Source organism: Anabrus simplex, chromosome 2, assembly GCF_040414725.1.
Source record: "Anabrus simplex isolate iqAnaSimp1 chromosome 2, ASM4041472v1, whole genome shotgun sequence".
NCBI lineage: Eukaryota > Metazoa > Arthropoda > Insecta > Orthoptera > Tettigoniidae > Anabrus > Anabrus simplex.
Genome location: NC_090266.1, coordinates 480,355,599 through 480,376,202, shown reverse-complemented (window position 1 = coordinate 480,376,202; position 20,604 = coordinate 480,355,599). Strand labels below are relative to the sequence as shown.

The 20,604-nt window shown below is 40.0% G+C and overlaps 2 protein-coding genes across 4 annotated transcripts in view; one reads left to right on the top strand and one right to left on the bottom strand.

Moving 5' to 3' along the window:
- Nucleotides 1–10,403, bottom strand: part of LOC136862892 (uncharacterized) — a 330,052-nt gene extending 319,649 nt beyond the window's left edge. The window contains exon 1 of the mRNA XM_067139172.2: nucleotides 9,907–10,403. Coding sequence (XP_066995273.2) covers nucleotides 9,907–10,393 — 487 coding nt within the window. The 5' untranslated portion in view covers nucleotides 10,394–10,403. The remainder of the gene's footprint in view (nucleotides 1–9,906) is intronic.
- A 169-nt stretch (nucleotides 10,404–10,572) lies between these two features.
- The window catches only part of LOC136864190 (protein SET), a 267,970-nt gene continuing 257,938 nt past the window's right edge, over nucleotides 10,573–20,604 (top strand). Inside the window, exon 1 of one of the 3 annotated variants that reach the window (XM_067140857.2) lies at nucleotides 10,573–10,935. In XM_067140857.2, coding sequence (XP_066996958.1) covers nucleotides 10,669–10,935 — 267 coding nt within the window. In that variant the 5' untranslated portion in view covers nucleotides 10,573–10,668. Of the gene's footprint in view, nucleotides 10,936–11,392; nucleotides 11,415–11,506; nucleotides 11,530–20,604 lie in introns of those variants that run through there. The other 2 variants (XM_067140858.2, XM_067140859.2) reach the window with 2 other exon arrangements.

The window sequence follows — 20,604 nt, the reverse complement described above, 5'->3', positions numbered from 1 at the left end:
AGCAGGCAAGGATCTCCAGATGGTCTACTTAACAGGCTCCATTATGTAGCTGAGGCAATCTGCAAGTTGTATGGCGATGTAGACAGCTTTATTGCAAACATGAAAAAGACATTCTGGATAGCTATAGGCAGGAAACTAAAGTTAGAGGAAAGACCACCTAATATACCTCAACCCAGCATTTTCAACAGTAAAGAACATTGCATTAAAAGCTCCTCAGTCTTTTGTTTCAAACAAATAGAAAATTTGTTACTCATTAAGAGTAACTTTGTGGATATACCAGTACGCAACACAATTGCTAGTTTAGAAAGGAAGCACATTTGAATGTCTGATGCCATAAAATTCGTACAACTGTCCGAGAATCTTGGTAGCGAAATACCAAAACTGTGCATGAGAAAACAAAAACCATTCAGATAAAAGTCCTGGATATCCTAAAACGGCAATCAAAAGCATTTTGCAAGGGTTATGCAGACCAAAGGTATCCACAAAACGTCACTGTAATATTTGTCCCAAATGGAACATAATAATTGCTTTTACACAAAAGCGAAAAATCCACGGTAAAATAAGAAATAACCTCGTTACTAGAGAAATATCTAGAGAAAAATGTACACGTACTTGCAGACCATAGACAGGACTCCTTTATATTGTATTCCCCTGCTCGTGCCGTCTTTTGTTTCTTTCTTGAGGTCCAGGGCTTGCCCCGACGAATGGGAGTGCTATGTCTGTGAATCGTCATTATCCTTGTCCATATGACTAGTGTGGGCAGTTCCAACAGGAAAATAGCAGGATTCCTGGACCAATAGATATATTACTTGTTTGTTGAAAGGCAAATAGCATGATCCTTGGACCAATAAATATATCATTTAATGAATGAGATAGGGAACAAAACGAATGAGCAACGTGAAGAAAACGACACCTAATTAATTCAAACAATTTCAGTGAGCAAAGATATCACACACTAAAGTGTTAGACAAACAAAACACACACGATAGCGCTGCAACGTAGCAGAAAAAACAGTTGTAAGGTAGTCAAGTATATATCCTTGTTAATCCCTGCAAGTAAAATTTGTACTATTTCTTAATTTACCACAGATTTTACATTTTATTTAAGTGAAATGAATTATTATATTCCATTTGGGACAAATATTACAGTGACATTTTGTGTACACCTTTTATCTCCATAACCCTTAGTTCACGTAACTTTACAGCTTTGCATTCTTTTATAGGTATGTTAGGTATCATTTTAGTGTTTTTGACAGACTGAAAAGCTTAAAAGTCTAAAGCTTTACATTAGATAAGATAAACGTTAAAAAACTATGGTATTCACGGTAGCAGGTTCAATGAATAATAATAATAATAATAATAATAATAATAATAATAATAATAATATTAGTGGGGATTTACCAGTTACCTCCATTGGGCACGTCCCATTAGAATTAGGGAAGCTCACTGGCTCTGCCGCCAGCAGAGTCAGAGGGTAGTAGGGAAATAAAATACCACCGTGGACAAAAAAAAAAAAGGTCCCTTACCAGGATTACGGCAAAGACTGGTAAATGACCAGGGCCAGAAAACGTCTTGAGGCAACCTCTAGGGCTAACAACCCTAGTTGTAAAAGGATGGGTACCCATCCAAAACAAAGTCAAGAAGCACGATGGCACAACGTTTCAAGAAACATACCCCAGGGAGTAAATTTTCGGATAAATCCCTCGTCGTGAACGCCACGGCGCACGAGTCTTGTTCGGATCCTGGGGGAGACTCGACATCATGCAAAAGACATGTACCCCGATGCGTCAAAAACTCAGGCCAAAATCCAAAACCTTTCTAGAAACTTTCAACATAAATTCACTTAAACTGGCAAGCTGAAAACCCTCACCAAAGCTCTTCACGAAAATCAGATAACCATAATGGCCCTACAAGAAACAAGGTACCCAGATAAAGAGATTTTTGAACCCGAAGGCTACCGATTTTTCAAGAGCAAAGCGCACAGAGAAATCCTCAATGGAGCTGTGATGCTTGGAACCCCGTTTGCTGTTAGAACCAAGATCCTTAAATCGGCTGCAAATTTCAAACCTGTGAATGACAGATTGTCTACACTAACAATTAAATGTGCGAACAAAACCTACGCCCTAGTTAACGCACATGCTCCTACAAACGATAAGAACAAGTCTGATCCAGACGAAATTGATAATTTCTGGGACCTACTGGATGAAAAATTAATCAAAATCCCCAAACAATATGTCAAACTGCTTTTGGGCGACTTCAATGCCCAACTAGGTCGTGAACAGAAGTACAAGAAAGTTATAGGAAATTATCCTGCTCACAAAAGAACCAATCCCAACAGCAAAAGACTGGTTTCCATTTGCGAAAATCACAACCTGCAGGTCATGTCGACCCACTTTCGCCATCTACCCAGAAAGCAAATGACTTGGCGTTCTCCCGTCCAAACTCTCTGAGAGTTCCAAATAGATCACGTTGCAATCTCCAGGTGAAACAGCCCTGAGATTATCAATGTCAAGGTAAAGAAAGGCATCAATCATATCATTATGTCTCTGATCAAATTCAAACCAATTCCTGCAAACACAAGGAAGACAACCAAACAGATCACACGCTTCGACAATGATAAACTAAGGCAAAGGGTCGAGGAGTTCCCGGAGAAGGCTAGACCAAATGACTGTGGCTTTCACAACACCAAAAGTCTCCTTGTTGAGGCCGCAAAAGACGTTGCAGAAAGCAAGAGAAGCAAAAAGCATGCCTGGTGGAATGGTACCTGCGAATCAGTCTTCAAAGAAAGACTCAATGCGTGAAAAAAAAATACTACTCTACGAAATCACAAAATGATTGGGAAACCTACAAAACCTAATGTGCCCAAGCAGCTAGGGTGTTCAGAACTGAGAAATGTAAATACGAAAAATCTCTCATTGAAAAGATAGAACAAAACTTTAGGAAGACTGAAAGCAGAGAGTACTACAGAGCCTTCAAACGCAAACTCACTGGCTATAAACAACCATCCCTATGCTTTGAGCGAAAGGACGGCACACTGCCGACATCAAATGAAGAAAATTGCAGCATTCTGGCAGACTACTTCAAGAATTTACTTAATTGCTCTAAACCGCAAAGCCCCGTTGAACCAAGGAACCCTTACTCAGGTACCCAGATTCCAGACCACCCGACAGAGATGAAATCAAGTGCCACATTGCCCGTCTCAAAAATAACAAAGCGCCGGGGGAAGACTCGGTAGTAGCAGAACTATGGAAATATGCCCCAGAGGAATCACTTGATATCTTGCAAAAGCAAATGGAAGAAATTTGGAACAAGGAGACCCTATCCGAAGATTGGAAAATAGCTTTGATTCATCCATTACACATAAAAGGCAACATGAAGAACATGAACAACTACAGAGGAATATCTTTGCTACCCGTGACTTACAAAATCCTATCACTTGCCATCCTGGAGCATTTGTAAGCACAAGTCGAACATCAAATAGGTGAATACCAAGGAGGGTTCAGAAAAGGTCGCTCAACAGCCGAACAGATCCAAAATCTCAAAACGATCATCAGATATTGTACACTAAGGTCCAAGCAGTATGTGTCTGTCTTTGTGGACCTCAAGAAAGCGTACGACTCCAGTGACCAGGAAGTCCTGCTAAACATCTTAAAAGAATTTGGAGTTGATCTGAAACTGTTGGCATTAATTAGAGCCACCGTGACCGATACAAAATCCAAGGTGAAGTTCCACAGATGTCTCTCGCATTCCTTTGACATCAATACAGGAGTCCAACAAGGTGATGGGCTATACCCGATACTCTTCAACTGCGTTCTTGAAAAGATCATCAGAACCTGGCGGGTGCGATTACAGGAAACCAACTACAGTCCATTTAGGATAGGAACCAAATCCAAGGGGATCACAACAGACTGCTTAGCATTTGCCGATGATATTGCTGTTCTCTCACACGACATAGAAACCGGAAGAGCTAAAGTTGAAATTTTAAAGGAAATTGCCGAACAAACTGGTCTGCAGATATCGTTGGAGAAAACAGAAGTAATGACTAACATCAAAGAGGCTCCACCAAAACTCCATACAAAATAAGGGGACATCACCCCAGTAGACAAATTCAAATACCCGGGTGAGATCATCATGAAAAATGGACTGGACAAACAAAGCACTTCAGGAGCGAGTACGCCAACTGGAAATAGCCTACCAAACATCCTGCACAATCTACAACAAAAAATGCCTTTCCCAAAACACCAAGATACGTCACTATGAAACAGTTCTGAAGTCAGTAGTTCTATATGCAGCGGAAACCCTGTCTCTAAATGCCAACAAAGGACTCCTTGAAGAACTGGAGAAAAAAAGAGCGCAAAATTGTGAGAGGAATCTTGGGATCAAAGTACAGAACTGGAATCCATCAAAAGAAATCCAACGAGGAAGTCCACAGCAAAATAGAGAAAATTACCGACACAATCAGAAAAAGACGGGCACCATTTTACGGTCATCTGAAAAGAATGGACGGAAGAAAGTTAACTAAAGAAATCTTTCACTTTTTTGATTCAAACCCCAAAACCACAATTCCCTGGTTTAGAAATACCAAAGACAACCTGCAAATGTTACATATCTCAGCTGAAGACGCCTTTAACAGACATCGCTTCCGCAAGAAAATATTGACGAACGGGCTAAACCGAGACGAGCAACCGAAGAGAAGACACGGTGCCCCTTGGACAGAGGAGCGTAAGCAGGCCCACTCACAAAGAATGAGGGAAATTTGGGCTCTAAAGAAGGCCAAGTTCAGTGTCAAATGCAACAAGACTTAACGTGGTCCTTGATGGCCCCAGCGAATTATATCTATATATATAAAATAAGAGTTTTGTCCGTACATTGCTCAGAATTTGAAAGGAATGGTATTTCTGTATCGGTCACGTCCACAGTAACAAGAAAATGCATTTTTTACTTTTCCGTAATTTCTGTCTGTATCTCTGTATGTATGTACACGCATCATGAGAAAACGGCTGAAGAGACTTTAATGAAAATCGGAATGTAAAGTCGGGTGATGAACCGCTACAATCTAGGCTATAAATTATTTTAATCACGCTGAGTGAAATGGTAGTTGAGGGGAAGGAATGAAATTTAATTCTCAAATATTTATGTTATTAGTGGTTGTGTCTTAATGAAAATCGCTAGACAAAGATGGGAAATAATTCGCTACAATATAGCCTATACACGTTGAGAAAAATGGTAGTTTAGGGGAAGGCATAAAATTTAGCCTAATTGTCAAATATTTATTTTATTAGTGATCGTATCTTCACAAAAATTGGTATGCAAAGTCGGGGAATAGGTCGCTATAATCTAGGCTATAAATAATGTTATTGACACTGAGTGAAATGGTAGTTTAGGGGTAGGCCTGAAATGTAATCTATATATATAAAATAAGAGTTTTGTCTGTACATTGCTCAGAATTTGAAAAGAATAGTATTTCTGTATCGGTCAAGTCCACAGTAACAAGAAAATGCATTTTTTTACTTTTCCGTAATTTCTCTCTGCCTGTATGTATGTACACGCATCACGAGAAAACGGCTGAAGAGAATTTAATGAAAATCGGTATGTAATGTCGGGTGATGAACCACTGCAATCTAGGCTACAAATTATTTTATTCACGTTGAGTGAAATGGTAGTTTAGGGGAAGGCCTGAAATGTAATTCTCATATAAGTTATTTATGTTATTAGTGGTTGTATCGATAAATAGTACGTAACTAACATAATTTTAGTTATGTCGTAAGTTAGTAGTAGTTATGTAAGAAATTAAATTTCCGATCACTTATGTCTTATACATTGTTACCGCACTGCATATAATCACAGAAATATTCATGAATTTGGATTTTTGTTACTAAGTCCATATCAGCGCCGAGTCACGAGAAGATGGGTAAACAGAATTTAGTAAAAATCGGTATGTAAAAGTCCGAGAATAAGGAACTGCAGTCTACGATATAAATAATTTTGTAAGACCCCCTAATATCACAGAGTCGAAAGAAAACTAATGTGAAGGTCTGCAATGTAGAAAGCTCATGAACTTTTTCAACAATAACATTACGTTGACGATTGTTTGTTGTGATGTGCTTTTTGTCTGATGTTTCCTTTCATCCCCGATAGATAGGATTACTGCAGCGTACCGAGGTTTTTGACGTCGCACCGACACAGGTAGGTCTTATGGCGACGATGGGATAGGAAATGAATAGTGGTGTGAAAGAAGCGGCCTTGGCTTTAAGGTACAGCCTGGTGTGAAAATGGGAAACCACGGAATACCATCTTCAGGGTTGCCGGCAGTGGGGTTCGAATCCTCTATCTCCCAGATGCAAGCTCACAGCTGTGCGCCCCTAACCACACGGGCAACTCGCCTGGTCGTATCGACTGTAACAGCCTGCCTGTATATTGGCGGGAAGTAGCTGGGGAGTAAGATAATTTTCTTCTTTAGCATGCCATTCCTCTGGTTCATACATTTTCTGATATATCTGGTACGTAACAGACTGGTTCATCATAGTATTCGAGCTATTCAATCCCTACTCTGAGCCACTGATTGGAATGAGTAGTGTGCATATTTAACGGAATAATGACAGAGGAGTGTTCACGCCAGTCTGCGACCTGGTTATTCCAGCTCTGGAACTTTGGACTCTTAGATCGGCACCACAGTACTGTTCGTTGAAAGTGAGAAAGTGTGCGGTTTTTCATTTGATCGAGTATTTTATATGATAACATTGCTTTCAATCGCTGCATTCCTACTGACATTTTTGTGATGACCTACGTTGAATTCAGTTAGGAAAACCACCAAGAAGTCAGTCTTTCTGAGAATCCCGCAGTGAAGCACGGGTACATCGGCTAGTATAATAATAAGGATCACTCGAAAGTGCTACTTAGGTTCCAGAATGGGTAAAAAATAAAAAATATATAAGTAAATAAATGCAATGTAAAGTTTTATCTTATACCAGTTGTATAGTATCATGGGTATAGTGCGCATTGGTATCACCCAAATATCACTATAAAATTTGTCACAAATGGAACATAATAATTGCTTTTATACATATCAAGTGAAAAATCTGTGGCAAATCAAGAAATATTTGATTTTTGGAGAATATTATGTATATGAACTTTACAAGTACATTTGGTGTTGCGCTCATAGTGACACACGTATGTCTTTAGTCTTACACTTCCAACAATTTCGTGTGTGATATCTGTGTTCACTGAAGTTCTCTGCTTTCGTTTCATTGCTTCACCTGTCAATGACATAATTTCATGAATTGTATCGCGATATGCAATATTTAGTAGGCGACAAAATGGTATGGAAAATGTATATAAGAAAAATTCAGTGGACTAGTGATTTATTGGTCCAGGGATCGAGCTACTTTCTTTCAAACAGAAATAAAAATATTTATTGGTCCGAGGGATCATGCTATTTTTCTGTTGACCTCCATTTTGCTGTTTGAACTGGCCGCTCTAGTCATATGGACAAAGATAATGAGAATCTACAGACATAGCACTCCCATTCCACGGTGCTAAGAAATTAACAAAAGACGGCACCAGCAGCGAATGGACAAAGATAATGAGAATCCACAGACATAGCCCTCCCATTCCATGGTGCTAGCCCTGGACCCCAAGAAAGTAACAAAAGACGGCACCAGCAGAGGCGTACGAAATAAACCAGTCCTGTCTACAAGCCTTAAGTATGTTTTCATATTTCCCAAATAACGACGTTATTTCTTAATTTGCCGCAGATTTTTCATTTGATATGTGTAAAAGCAATTATTATGTTCCATTTGTGACAAATTTTATAGTGATATTTGGGTGATACCAATGCACATCGTGCCCGTAGAATTTTGTAAACAATATAAATTTATTAAGGATGAGCTGTGTGTTTAATAGAAAAAATTGTTAGCGTAAATTGTGCAATATTGTATTATAGGAAAATTTTCTTCTCTTGTTAATTTAATATTTAGTGCTTGACAATAATGTATTTTAGTGTACCATTTGCCACCGAGGTAGACACCTCATTTGCAAATAAAGAGATTTTGATTTTTTGATTTGATTTTGATATAATAATAATAAAGATCACTTGAAAGTGTTGCAGTAACATTTCGTGGATGCCTTTCGTCTACATAACCTTTCTTCCCTAGTGACATCAGTTTAGAATTCAAAAGGTTAATTTTCGTAACATACTCACTGCACCTATTTTTAAGACATAAGATACTGGACTGCAGGCTTTCGGCACAATCTGCCATTAAGTCATTCTACATTGCCACCTAACTGAATCCCTCCCTATCACTTTATACCTTTCAGCAGATGATCCAGGAAAACCATGAACAGCAAAGATGAAAGATTACAGCCTCCTCTAAACCCTGTAAGTACCCTGGACCAAGAACTCATTCTACCATCAATTGTCACTGCGGCCCGCTTGTCAACATGTATTCCTTTGATTGATTTCAACGGCATAGCCCTAGCGTACACACTCTGCTCGCTGTACACGGAGGCTCGGCGGCGGGAGATGCTCTATTATTTTTAGTTCATGGGATTGTCAATACGAGCGTCTTTACGATGTGACAGGGATCTGCGAACTGTCACTAACAGTTAAGGAAATGTCCATCAAAATGTGATGAAATGTTAAAACCACTAAATTAACTTGCTTGCCATGCGGGCAGTGTGCGCCACAGCGATAGTTAACCCTACAGGTGCTGATGGTTTCACGCTTAGGTGCTGAGCATTCTTAAGGCAGCGTGCAGATACATTAAAAAAATTATAATGAAGAATGATATCATGACATTGCAAACTTAAGTAAACATTAAATGATTGTATGTATTATTTTTCATCAACAGGCAGCACTGTTTGTAGTTGAATTTAAATTGCATCTCTAGATGTAAAGAAAGATTAATAACTAAAATTCAGCCTAAAAATGATAACATCTTATAGTTGTCTCAAACCACCAATGGCAACATTTTGCAGTTCAATCTTTTGCAGAACTGTGACCACTCCTGACATTTACACGAAACGTTTGCTGCTGCCACTCCACTGGTAATTTATATACACAGCATGCACACATTACCTAAATGTCTAAGTTCCTGTCATTGCACATACCTTCCTTGTGCTATCCCAACCCTTTTGTACCCGAAAACATTCTGTGTCCTTTGAAGTCTGTTGTCCCCAAATAATGCATAAGAAAACAACACTCCATCCACTTTAATTCTCATAGCAAAGTCAGCTATAAAACAGCGCGACATATAGTAAATATGCTCAGCAACCCCCCCCACCTTAATGCACTGTCAATGGAACAAGCTCACTGAATTAGGTTATGGTGAGGCTAACCAAGTATTAATATGTTAAACAGAATCACTATTGTTTGTTTTACGTATCATAACGAATAAGCGACAGCATTTGTTGTACATCCATAACTTCCTTCCAAGACGACTGAAATATTCAATTCGTAGAAGACTCAAACATTATCTGAATTGAACGGTCCCTTGTTTACTAGGGGTACACAAAATTTTACGTTAAAGCAGTTGTAATTATAATGGGAAAGAAAACAAAATTCCTACAACTTGAGGCAGCAACTTCAAGTAACAAATCAACGAAATGGAAAACAAAAATAAAATACGATCGACACAGTCTAAACAAAAAACAACGTAATTGCGTCACTTACAGAACTACGTTCTCTAAAAGAAACGTCACATCGTAACGTTACACCGTTATAATTTCAAGAAAAGTCATTATTCTTCTGAACCGATGCACAGGCACACACACATTTCTGCATTTGATAATTAGAAATGACAGAAGGCAACAAACAACGAATCCAGATACGCGATACTTTCAGATCCAGCAAGGGCTGGCGTTACACTGCCACACGGATACTGCACTGAAACCATAACAAATGACTTACCCATTTGTTTCACATCGCCAGAACTATCTCCATTCAGGGGCTTGTGATGTTTAGGAGAGGATGAGAAACTTGCATTACATTTCACAATTTTTGGAGGGCTTTCACTTTCACTAGCACTGGAGGTGCTAGATGAATATCGTCTACCCATAGCATCATCAACATAACCAGAATTTGAAAGTTTCCTGTAGTCATGATGTATCCTCTTCCTTTTTCCTTGATCACTGAATATGACATCTTCAGATTCATCATCGTGTCGAATGTTTTTAACAGCTGCACTTTCCAAAGATGACGCCGTTGCCAGTAAACCAGGTAAATTACGGTAACTATTTAATTCACGTTTTTCGAAAGCTTTCAACGAAATACCAAGTAATGGCTCACTACTTTGTGCGTGACAGTGTTCGGATGGTATATCCGTATCATCAGACAATTTTGATTTTACTTCATGATTTTCACTTGACATAGCACAGTTCATATTTTCGGATGCCATGTTGATTTTGTGCAAAGATCCCGGACGGACTATTTAATATTGTATCAAACTTACGACACTATTGGTTGATAAGAAGCCGCGTTCGTACGTAATTCGCTGACGGCAGCCATGACAGTTTCAGTTTGGCCAATCACAGAGAATTTAACAGAGCAATTTGGCTTGTATTCGGTCTTATTCTCCTCTAAGTTTGAATAGTGTGTTGGGCTTTGGTGTGAACTGCAGTGTATAGCGAAGGACCTATTGCTATTTTGCTGAAATTGGTGGAAATTATCAGCATGTCAAGTGGAGCTACACCGAAGAAACTGAAGAAAGTGGAAGCACCAGGTGTTTCAGGTGAAGGAGAAGAGGGACGGGATTACGATGCCGAAACCCAAAAAGCCCTGGAGGAGATTGATGGTTGTCAAAATGAAATCGATGCCTTGAACGAGAAGGCTAGTGAAGAAATCCTGAAGGTGGAGCAGAAGTATAATAAGTTACGTAAGCCGTATTTCGAGAAGAGGAACGCCATAATCAAAAGGATACCGAATTTTTGGGTGACAGCCGTATCCTTTTCTTGTTTTTGCTTTGTATTTACTCGCGTTCAGGGTGAACATGTTCTGGCTTTGTTCGCCATGTTGAAATGGTAATGTTTCTGGTCTAGTTTGTTTATTGAAATTCTTTCCATCTTTTTTATTTTTTTTTTGCTACCACGTGTATGTTTATGGCGATATTGATTCAGGGTTATGCTGTGGAGTAGTGAGCCGGTGTGGAACATGTAGTAGTTGTATTCTCATTCCTCTCTAAAATGCCGGATATAAACAAATGAACGTTCATCCTTCCACTCCCGCCACATGTTGCCAAACTATGGACGCTGTGATGTTTTTGTATAACTTTTCTCGGCACATTGTAGCACACGTTTCTTGGAACTTCTGTTCAGCTTCGTCCTTTAGTATCAGTTGTCATATTGTTCTGGTGTTAAAACTTAATCCTAGCACCTTTTAGATCCTGCGTGCATAATAGTGAAGACGGCTGCATAATGCATGTAAGCTGTAGAAACTAAGTCCCGGATATAGTAAATTATTTTAAGGGAACCAGGAAGCGTGAAACGATAGAAAAATTAACTTCGATGTTTAGTTATATTTCTCAGAAACTAAGAGGTATTACCTTGAATGTTCTTTTGCTATATTCTGATTATATTCATCATTATTTGGGTAGAATATGATTCTTCTATGTTTAGTATTTTGTCTGAAAGAATACTATAAAAGTATTGTTAAAAATTCCTTTAACTGATGTACTTTTTTCAGAGAAAGTACTCAAACGAAACCCAAGAAACTTTGCATGTATAATATTTAAAACTTTTTTGATCCGCTGAAGTAAAAAGTGGTGCTTCCGTCAGCAGGCCGGCATTGGTAATCGGTATTAGTTCAGCCCGTGGGCCACCATATTTGTAATGTTACAAGTAAGTGGAATTTGTGCAATCTTACTTGGAGAGCGTCTCTGAGGAGAGATGAGTTCATTGCGATGTCCAGGAACCCACCATCCCGCCCCAAGAAGGACATTTATTTATAACGTAATTAAGATTATGCCATTTTCATTTCTGAAGTAGGTACTTGTATTCCTATTGGCCAATGTAAAGTGGCACGTGATCTCCTTCCCGTCACAATGTTGATCATAATCCATTACCAACCGCAGCGCAATAAAAGCGCAGGTAAATGTAACGTGAAGATAACACCTGCCTCAATTGTACTTCCTCTTTCCAAACTTGCTTTCTAACCGTCCAGACCAAGGGTCTTTTCCGCAACGAGAATTCTGACCGTCCAGTCCGATCGTCTTGTGTAGATCCTATCCTAACCTTATACGAAACTAGGGGCCTAGGGCAACTTCTAACCGTCCAGACCAGTGGTCTTGTCCACGGCAACAGTCCTAACCGTGCAGACCCGTCGTCTTGTCCACGGCAGGAATCCTAACCGTCCAGACCAATCGTCTTTTCTAGATCCTGTCCTAACTGTATACGAAACTTGGGGCTTAGGGCAGCTTCTAACCTACCAGACCATTTGTCTTGTCCACAGTAAGAATCCTAACCGTCGAGACCAATCGTCTTGTCTAGATCCTATCCTAAGCATATGCGAAAATAGGGGCCTAGGGATGCTTCGCAGTTTCTAAGCGTCCGGACAAATGGTTTTGGTGGCGCTTCCGCAAGCGGGCCGGCATTGGTAATCATTAGTAAAGACTGAAAAGGAACGTTTTACAATACCTGGAGTACCAGACAGGAGAGATCCTTCATCTGCGCTTGCTATAATCCCACCATCCCGCCCCAAAAGACATTCTTTCTTATATAGGAAAATTGAAAGCAAGACAACATGAAAGAAGTAATTGCCACCATTATCTTTACTCCCATTGGCCAGCTCCGATCAGCTGTGAAGAAGTCTATATAACTTTTTTTTCTGCTAGAGTTCGCATGTGTGCCACAGCAACCCGCGCAAAATAAAAACACTCGCTCATCAAGAAAAAAATGTAATTTAGTAACTGTAACTGTAAATCCAGGCCAAGCTCTGTCATGAGAACAGTGGCCCCATTCGGGGGCCACACTCCCTTCGAAAGGCTCTTAACTATCGCCGCGGCGCATACTGCCCGCACGGCAAGGAAAAAGTTAATTTAGTGGTTGTAACATATTGTTGCATTTTCTCAACAGTTGGTGACAGCATCACCCGCCGCAAAGTCTCCGTGTGTACAGCGAGCGGAGTGTGAGGCGTGCCATGCCCGGCCCGCTTGCGGAAGTTTTACCATGGTTTTGTCCACGGCAAGAATCAAAACTGTCCAGACCAATTGTCTTGTCCATGGCAAGAATCGAAACTGTCCAGACCAATCGTCTCGTCCATTTCCTATCCTAATCCTAACCATCCGCACGGCAAGAACGGGGAACAATTGAAGCATAGTTCCTAAGTTCAGAGGTTGGCAGCACTGAGCACTGCTGCAGAACATCATTTACGAGAAGGCTGCGAGCGAGTAAACAAACTACAGTCGTAACGCGTGTGTGTGAATGGTGGCCCACGGGCTGTACTAATGATTTGGTAATCATTAGGAAAGATTGAAAAGTAACGTTTTACATTACCTGGAGTACCAAACATGAGAGAGCATGAAAGAAGAAATTGCCACCATTATCTTTACTCCCATTAGCCAGCTCCGATCAGTTGTGAAAAAGTCTATGTAACTTTTCCCGTTAGAGGGCACATGATCAGTGGCCACAGGGTTACCACATTTGGTGAAAATAAGTAAAGCGTGCAGTTTTAATGTAGCAATGGCTTCTGGTGGATAGAGTTAGAGTAATCATAAAATCAGTCTCTCGAGTGTTGACGAATCTAAACTGAACGACCTTCTAATCAGTCACGGGCTAATTAAAGGTTCCGTTCCTTGTGGCGTTTGCACAAAAACGTTCAACGTCAAAGTTTATAAAACAAAGTTGTTGTTCAGGTGCAGGAAAAGGAGTGCTCGTATAAGTTATCCGCTAAAACTGGTACAAAACAAGTAATATATATTTATTGGTCCAGGGATCACGCTGTTTTGTCATTACCCTAATCTAACGAATCCAGACGAATGGTCTATAAATTTGTAGGTTGGCAGCCTTGTGCTGCTTTGTGCATCTGATTGAGATGTCACCCGACCCGCGTCATGTTGTTCGTGTAACCTCTGTTGCATCGTCTGAGGCGCGCCATGCCCGACCCGCTTACGGAAGTTTTACTAAGTTAAATTTTTGTCCTATTGGTTACAGGAGTTTAGAATTTTTATTTAATTTTTATATCCCAGTTGAAAACTGAAATGTTCTGTATACTTTTCAAAGCTCTTCAAGCTGGCAGCCGAGAACTAATAGAGATATCTGATTAAATTTACTTTTCCAAGCTGATCTATATAGCGTCTCCAGAGACTACCAAGTGTCAAATACATTGTTGTGATTGTATCTGAGAAAATGGTACACAAAATGGAAAAGAAAAATACATATGCATACATTCGCCTCACGTGACCCCACCACCGAAGCCGGTTTTTGAGTACAGCTTCATCCATCGAGTTCATTCCTAATTTAGTCTTTACTCCTCATTCCGAGTACCCTCCTGCCATTGTTTCTGCCTGTTTGTACCAGCAATCATTCTCGCTATTGATATGTCTGTTACTTCTAAGTTATGAATAAGGGTGAAACTATAGAAAGAGGTACTCATGGTTTAGTAACACGAGCGACCACTAGGTGGCGCACTTGAGTTCACTGTCATTCTAGTAGCGCTGAGAGGGAGCGCCGAGCGGAACGACAATGCTGCCACTTGTTGGTTTGATATGACTATACCTTTTTTCTTGCCGTGCAGACAGTATGCGCCGCGGCGATAGAAAAGAGCCTCTCGAAGGGAGTGTGGCAATGGTTGGTAACAAATTCTTGGCCTCATCCTAGGTGTCGGAAGCAATGGATTATGGCGTCTAAAACAGTATTTCTGATTATAAAAGTAAGTGTACTTCTAGGGGTGGGTGGGTTGGTCCCTGGCAAGCATATTGAACACATATCTCTTCCTCGATCATTATAATGTAAACACGGAAGCATTTCAAGTCACATTTTATGTAATAATCCTCGAGTACCCGTTTCTATATTTTACCGATAGTTTTGTCTTGGAGCTGACTTCCTTCTTGCAGACCACTGTTGATTGTCCATGTAACTAACGCGGACAGTTCAAACGGCAAAATAGCCTGATCCTTGGACCAATAAATATATTGCTTGTTTGTTGAAAGGAAAATAGCATGATCCCTGGATCAATAAATATCACTTAATGAGCGAGTCGCCGTTGCGGCTACAATCACACCTTGGAAAACGCACCTTTAGGGAGGAATACTCGAAAGAATGGCCCTGTTTACTGTATTCCTCAAAATCTCATTCACATGTGCTTTGTAGTGTGTGTAGCCACGTTTTTTCAGATGCGAATGATGAACAAGACTGAATTCCGTGCTAATATGAACACTGAACTGTAAAGTGCTCTGTTAGTGCAACGGATGCACGATATCAAAAGAAAAAGCATGTCACCGGCATACGTGTAGCAAACAGGAACTACAAGCTGCTAAGGGAGCAACTACAGTACTCAACAAAAGAAAAGATACTTCTATCTTCACTCAGATATGTACTGCAGATCACCTGTTACTTTCTAAGGTAAAAATCATACACTCTTTATATGCCAGTCTTTGAATATGTTACATTTGGTTGAATTGTACAGTATGTTCATTGATTTTTCAATAATATATAAGTTAAGTAATATCTCGGGGGAAGGGGGGGGATCTACGGCTCCCCCCCCTCCCCACTCACCATGCCCTAGCAGCTGCATTATGAATTGTCTTTCTTGAAAATTGGCATCTCTGCGAATGAGCAACATGAAAAAACTACACCTAATTAATTCAAACTACTTCAGTGAGCAAAGACATCACACATGAAAGTGTTAGACAAACAAAACACATACGGAAGTGCTGCGACGTAGCAGAAAAAATAGCTGTAAGGTAGTAAAGTGTGTATCCATATTATTCCCTGCAAGTAAAATATTTTGTACTATTTCTTAATTTACCACAGAATTTACACTTTGAGTAAAATTAATTATTATATTCCATTTTGGACAAATATTAATGATATTTTGTGGATACCTATTGTCTACCAAACCTTTCTTCCCTAGTGACATCAGTTTAGTCTTTGAGAGGTTAATTTTCATAACATAACCATTGCACCTATTTTCAAGTTGCACCGGGCGAGTTGGCCGTGCGCGTAGAGGCGCGCGGCTGTGAGCTTGCATCCGGGAGATAGTAGGTTCGAATCCCACTATCGGCAGCCCTGAAGATGGTTTTCCGTGGTTTCCCATTTTCACACCAGGCAAGTGCTGGGGCTGTACCTTAATTAAGGCCACGGCCGATTCCCTCCAACTCCTAGGCCTTTCCTATCCCATCGTCGCCATAAGACCTATCTGTGTCGGTGCGACGTAAAGCCGCTAGCAAAAAAAAAAATTTCAAGTTGCAAGATACTGGACTGCAGGCTTTATTCACAATCTGCCATTAAGTCCAAGTCGTCAGCGTAGGCCAGACTGCTATGTACATTGCCACCTAACTGAATCCCTCCCTGTCACTTAATGCCTTTTAGCAGATTATCCGTGAAAACTATGAACAGCAAAGGTGAAAGATTACAGCCTCCTCTAACCCCCTATAAGTACCCTAAACCAAAAACTCATTCTACCATCAATTGTCACTGCAGCCCGGTTGTCAACAAAAATTCCTTTGATCTTAACGGCATAGCCCTAGTGTACTCGCTCCTCTCTCAACACACAGAAGCTTGGCGGTCGGTGATGCTCTTTTATTTTTAGTTCATGGGTTTGCTGATACGAGCGGCTTTACGATGTGACAGCGATCTGCGAACTGTCACCAACAGTTAAGAAAATGTCCAGCGAAATGTGATGATAGGTTTCCACCACTAAATTAACTTTTACTTGCCGTGTGGGCTGTGTGCGTTGCAGCGATAGTTAACCCTTCAAGTGCTGATGGTTTCACTCTTAAGTGCTAAGCATAAATACAAATTTTTAACTACATATGGCATATTATAGGCTATATCAATTTGTTCAGGAAGAGTTAGAGAATAAGATAATAGTAGGATGTTTTACTTACAAGTATCCAGTAAAAGTATAATGGATGATTAGTCATATTTTTTTAATAAATCAACAGATATTCCAAATTTTAAAGTTGGTAATAAGCACTACTTTATCTGAAATTAAATTCCAAAATATGCAAAATGTGCCAAATTTCATTAGAAGCACAATGCTATGCCATAACATAAACATCAATGAATAATGAAAAAAGTCGCGGTTAAAAAGACTCGGAGAGTGTCCGTTGTGGTGGGCCGTTGGGTCTAGATGTCCCCGATATGGTTCGCGAGTTTGGATTGTGTACATCATTACTTGACGCATCACTATAGGCTTCGTGCGCTTCTGAGAATAATGCACCGCTGCTCTGCGAGTGTCGAATATTGTAAGTTAATACGATCACCGCTCACATATCTCTGTCGTTTCTCAGCGTGTTGTCATGGCCGACTAAATAATAACAGTGGGATTTCAGTGTGTTTTATGCAACAACAATCGGCCAAATTATTCCAAACTTCAAGTGGCCATGTATTAAATTTACAAGAAAAAATGTTTGCAGGAAATGGCAATAGAGTGAATATCTGCAAATATGATAAGAGAAAATCGTTGGTTCACTAGAGACTCTACCATTTCATGATTGAGGCAACATAGTAATTTATGTACTACTTGTGGTGATAACAAGATTAATTTTCATGCACACTTTCAACAATGCTGTCTTCAGAAAAATATATTTGGCCTATCTGTAATACGATATGTTACAGTAGGTTAACGTTGCGAGGGAGGCTTTGGTGAAAGAATAAAAATATTTCCATGAAATGTAAGCATATTTCTGCTGTTATTTATACAGTTTACTCAGAACATATCACCTCGTGCACTGATCAACCCTGTGAATTGTCTGGACCTCGCATCTAAAAAGCGGGGAAAGAGAAATACAACAAGAACAGCTTACAGCAACTTTATCCGATAAAAAGGCACAGGTTTGATGTTGGACCAATTGAAAATATCGGAATATCTTAACGTTGCCAATAAATTGTGTCTGTATTCATAATATCATCGCGACCACCTCTGTAATATAACGGTTAGCGCTACTAGTTTCCTTCATTGGGGGCTCGGGCTTGATTCCCGTTACAGACAGAAATTTACAGACATGAAAGTACATGCATCTCATGTTCATTAGGGGTTGCTTGAAAAGAGTTGCACCACCTCGGGGCAGGAATAGAACTTTACGTATGTAAAATGCGGTATTTCTGTGAGCTATTGATATTGTGTAATGGAGGCCTATTTCTATAATTACAGTATATTTGTCCACTGCCTTTTTGAATCCATTTCGTGAGGTTGTGACAATACTATAAAATTTCACATTGTGGTCTGTAGTACAGTATGGTATTATTATTATTATTATTATTATTTATTTTGCACACTTTCGTAGTAATGATATGTAAGCAATTGTACAGATTTTAGGAAATCAATGCAGAATAAACCTTAATTTACACTACAGTTTTACGTAGAATTTGAACCCTTAAATTTCCGTACAGTTCCAGTCGTGGCAATGACCACAGTCTTCTGCATGGTCTTGTAGATGTTGGTGTTTACATCCAAATTCTTCAGTATTATTATTATGATTATTATTATTATTATTATTATTAAGGCTATGTTAATGGAATACAATGTATTTGTTACAGTATGATGTGTGTGCTTTAAAAAATGTGGCCTATTGTAGCTTGCTTGGAAATTTAACATTGCTATAATTGTTAGTAATTGTTAACCTTTACAATCTGTAAAGAGTTATTGTGTATTAAATACTGTAAATGTAAAAATCCGGAATCACTTCCTGCAATTTACTAATAAGATCCACCGCCGTTTCAAATCCATTTCGTGAGGTCGTGAATGAAAGCTCTGTACTACAGTATCTATTAATGCAGCCAAGAACAAGCACATCATTCTGTCGTAACATTGTGACATTAAAAAGTAATCATCTGAAGACAGCACTGTAAAATAATTGAATAAATGCATGTAAACGTCACACACATTCCAGCTTCTTGTGGCGAGCTGTTGATGAAGATGCCTCTGAGTAGTTCTCGTAGTATCCACCCGCAGCAGCACAGTGCTATACGCACGGAGCCTATAGTCATCAGTATCTAAATTAGGGTCATATTCTTCCCCACTTCCAGAAGAAAAGTCATCTAATGATAAATTATCAGAAAAATCTTCTACATTACCAATATTGTCTTCAGTTTCTTCACTTCCAAGCTCCTCCATGGCTTCTCTAATTGCACTTGAACCACTTAGTTCACTCACATTTATATTATAATAATCACTAAACTAGAATAAACCAATTAGAATAAAGTAAATCAGGCATACAACTATCACAAATTGGGTAGCAAACAATAATCTGTAAACGTTCTAAGGACCTGGACAGTTGGAGTAGACATAAACAAAGACCAGTTCACAGCTGACAAAATTGCCCCTTACTGCATTCCTTTCCCAACCAAAGACCGACTTGCACAGCCTACTACTCCCTTGGAATCATTATCCGGTTTTAAGATAGAAACAGAACTGTCAAGTCCAGGAACGCTCTTAGAGAGTCAAGATTTCATATCAATATAAGCGTCGGTGTCACGTGTTCAACAGTGCATGTGTTTCCAGTGTTACGTGTTCCATGAACACAGGATTGTTTAGGCCAGAACTAGGAACATACTAAGTTCCAAGTGCTGCTTGCCATGTATGCGTTTCATTTCAAAGTAATGTCTTGCAACCCATTGATGTTTTTCCAGGCTAACACCTTTAAATTTTCTTATGATGATGATTATCAGATTCACCCGTGTGCGGTGCCGGCTCCCATAATACCCCATAGAACCCATGTTCTTACAGATTGTCCACTGGGAGACGTGTCTAGCATTGCCTATGTTGAATTGAGCCGCGATTTGTTGCACTGTTGCCCGTCTGTCACTATTGATAATCTGTTTCAGATGTCGCCAGTCACGGTCATGGAGGGTGGCCGGTCGTTTGTCTGTTGTGGACGGTGACACCTGCATTCAACCATTCACGATACACCCTGGTCACGGTTGATCGTGTGAAGCCTAATTCCCGCACCACTTCCGAAATCGCATTTCCCATCCCTCTGGCACCGACCACCATACCCCATTCGCACAGTGTCAGCTCACGACGACGTTCCATGTTACACCTGTCACATGCGCAGCCACTGCTCATAAGGTCTCCTATACAACTGCCGCTGGCACAGGGGGCGTGTGGTGCGCAGACAACACACCTGTGCGTCTGTGCTCCGCTGTCTCATGACATTTTCTCAGTCAGTGTACATCGTGTGTTGACGACGTTCTCGCAAGTGGCCGGCCGGGGATTTCCCCTTCACATGGATCCATGCGTAGAGGAATGCATTATGTCGCTATGTGACTCAATATGCTGCTCTTGGGATTCAGTTTCCGCATCACACTGGCTCTTAAAGGATGTATTTTAGAATAGCAGTCGGTGTTCAAACTGAGGTTATTGATAACAATGCCGCTTACTAAAAAGGAACGTTGTAAATGACATTGCGAGAAGAAAGAGAATGGTGAGGATTTTAAAAGTAAGGAAAGG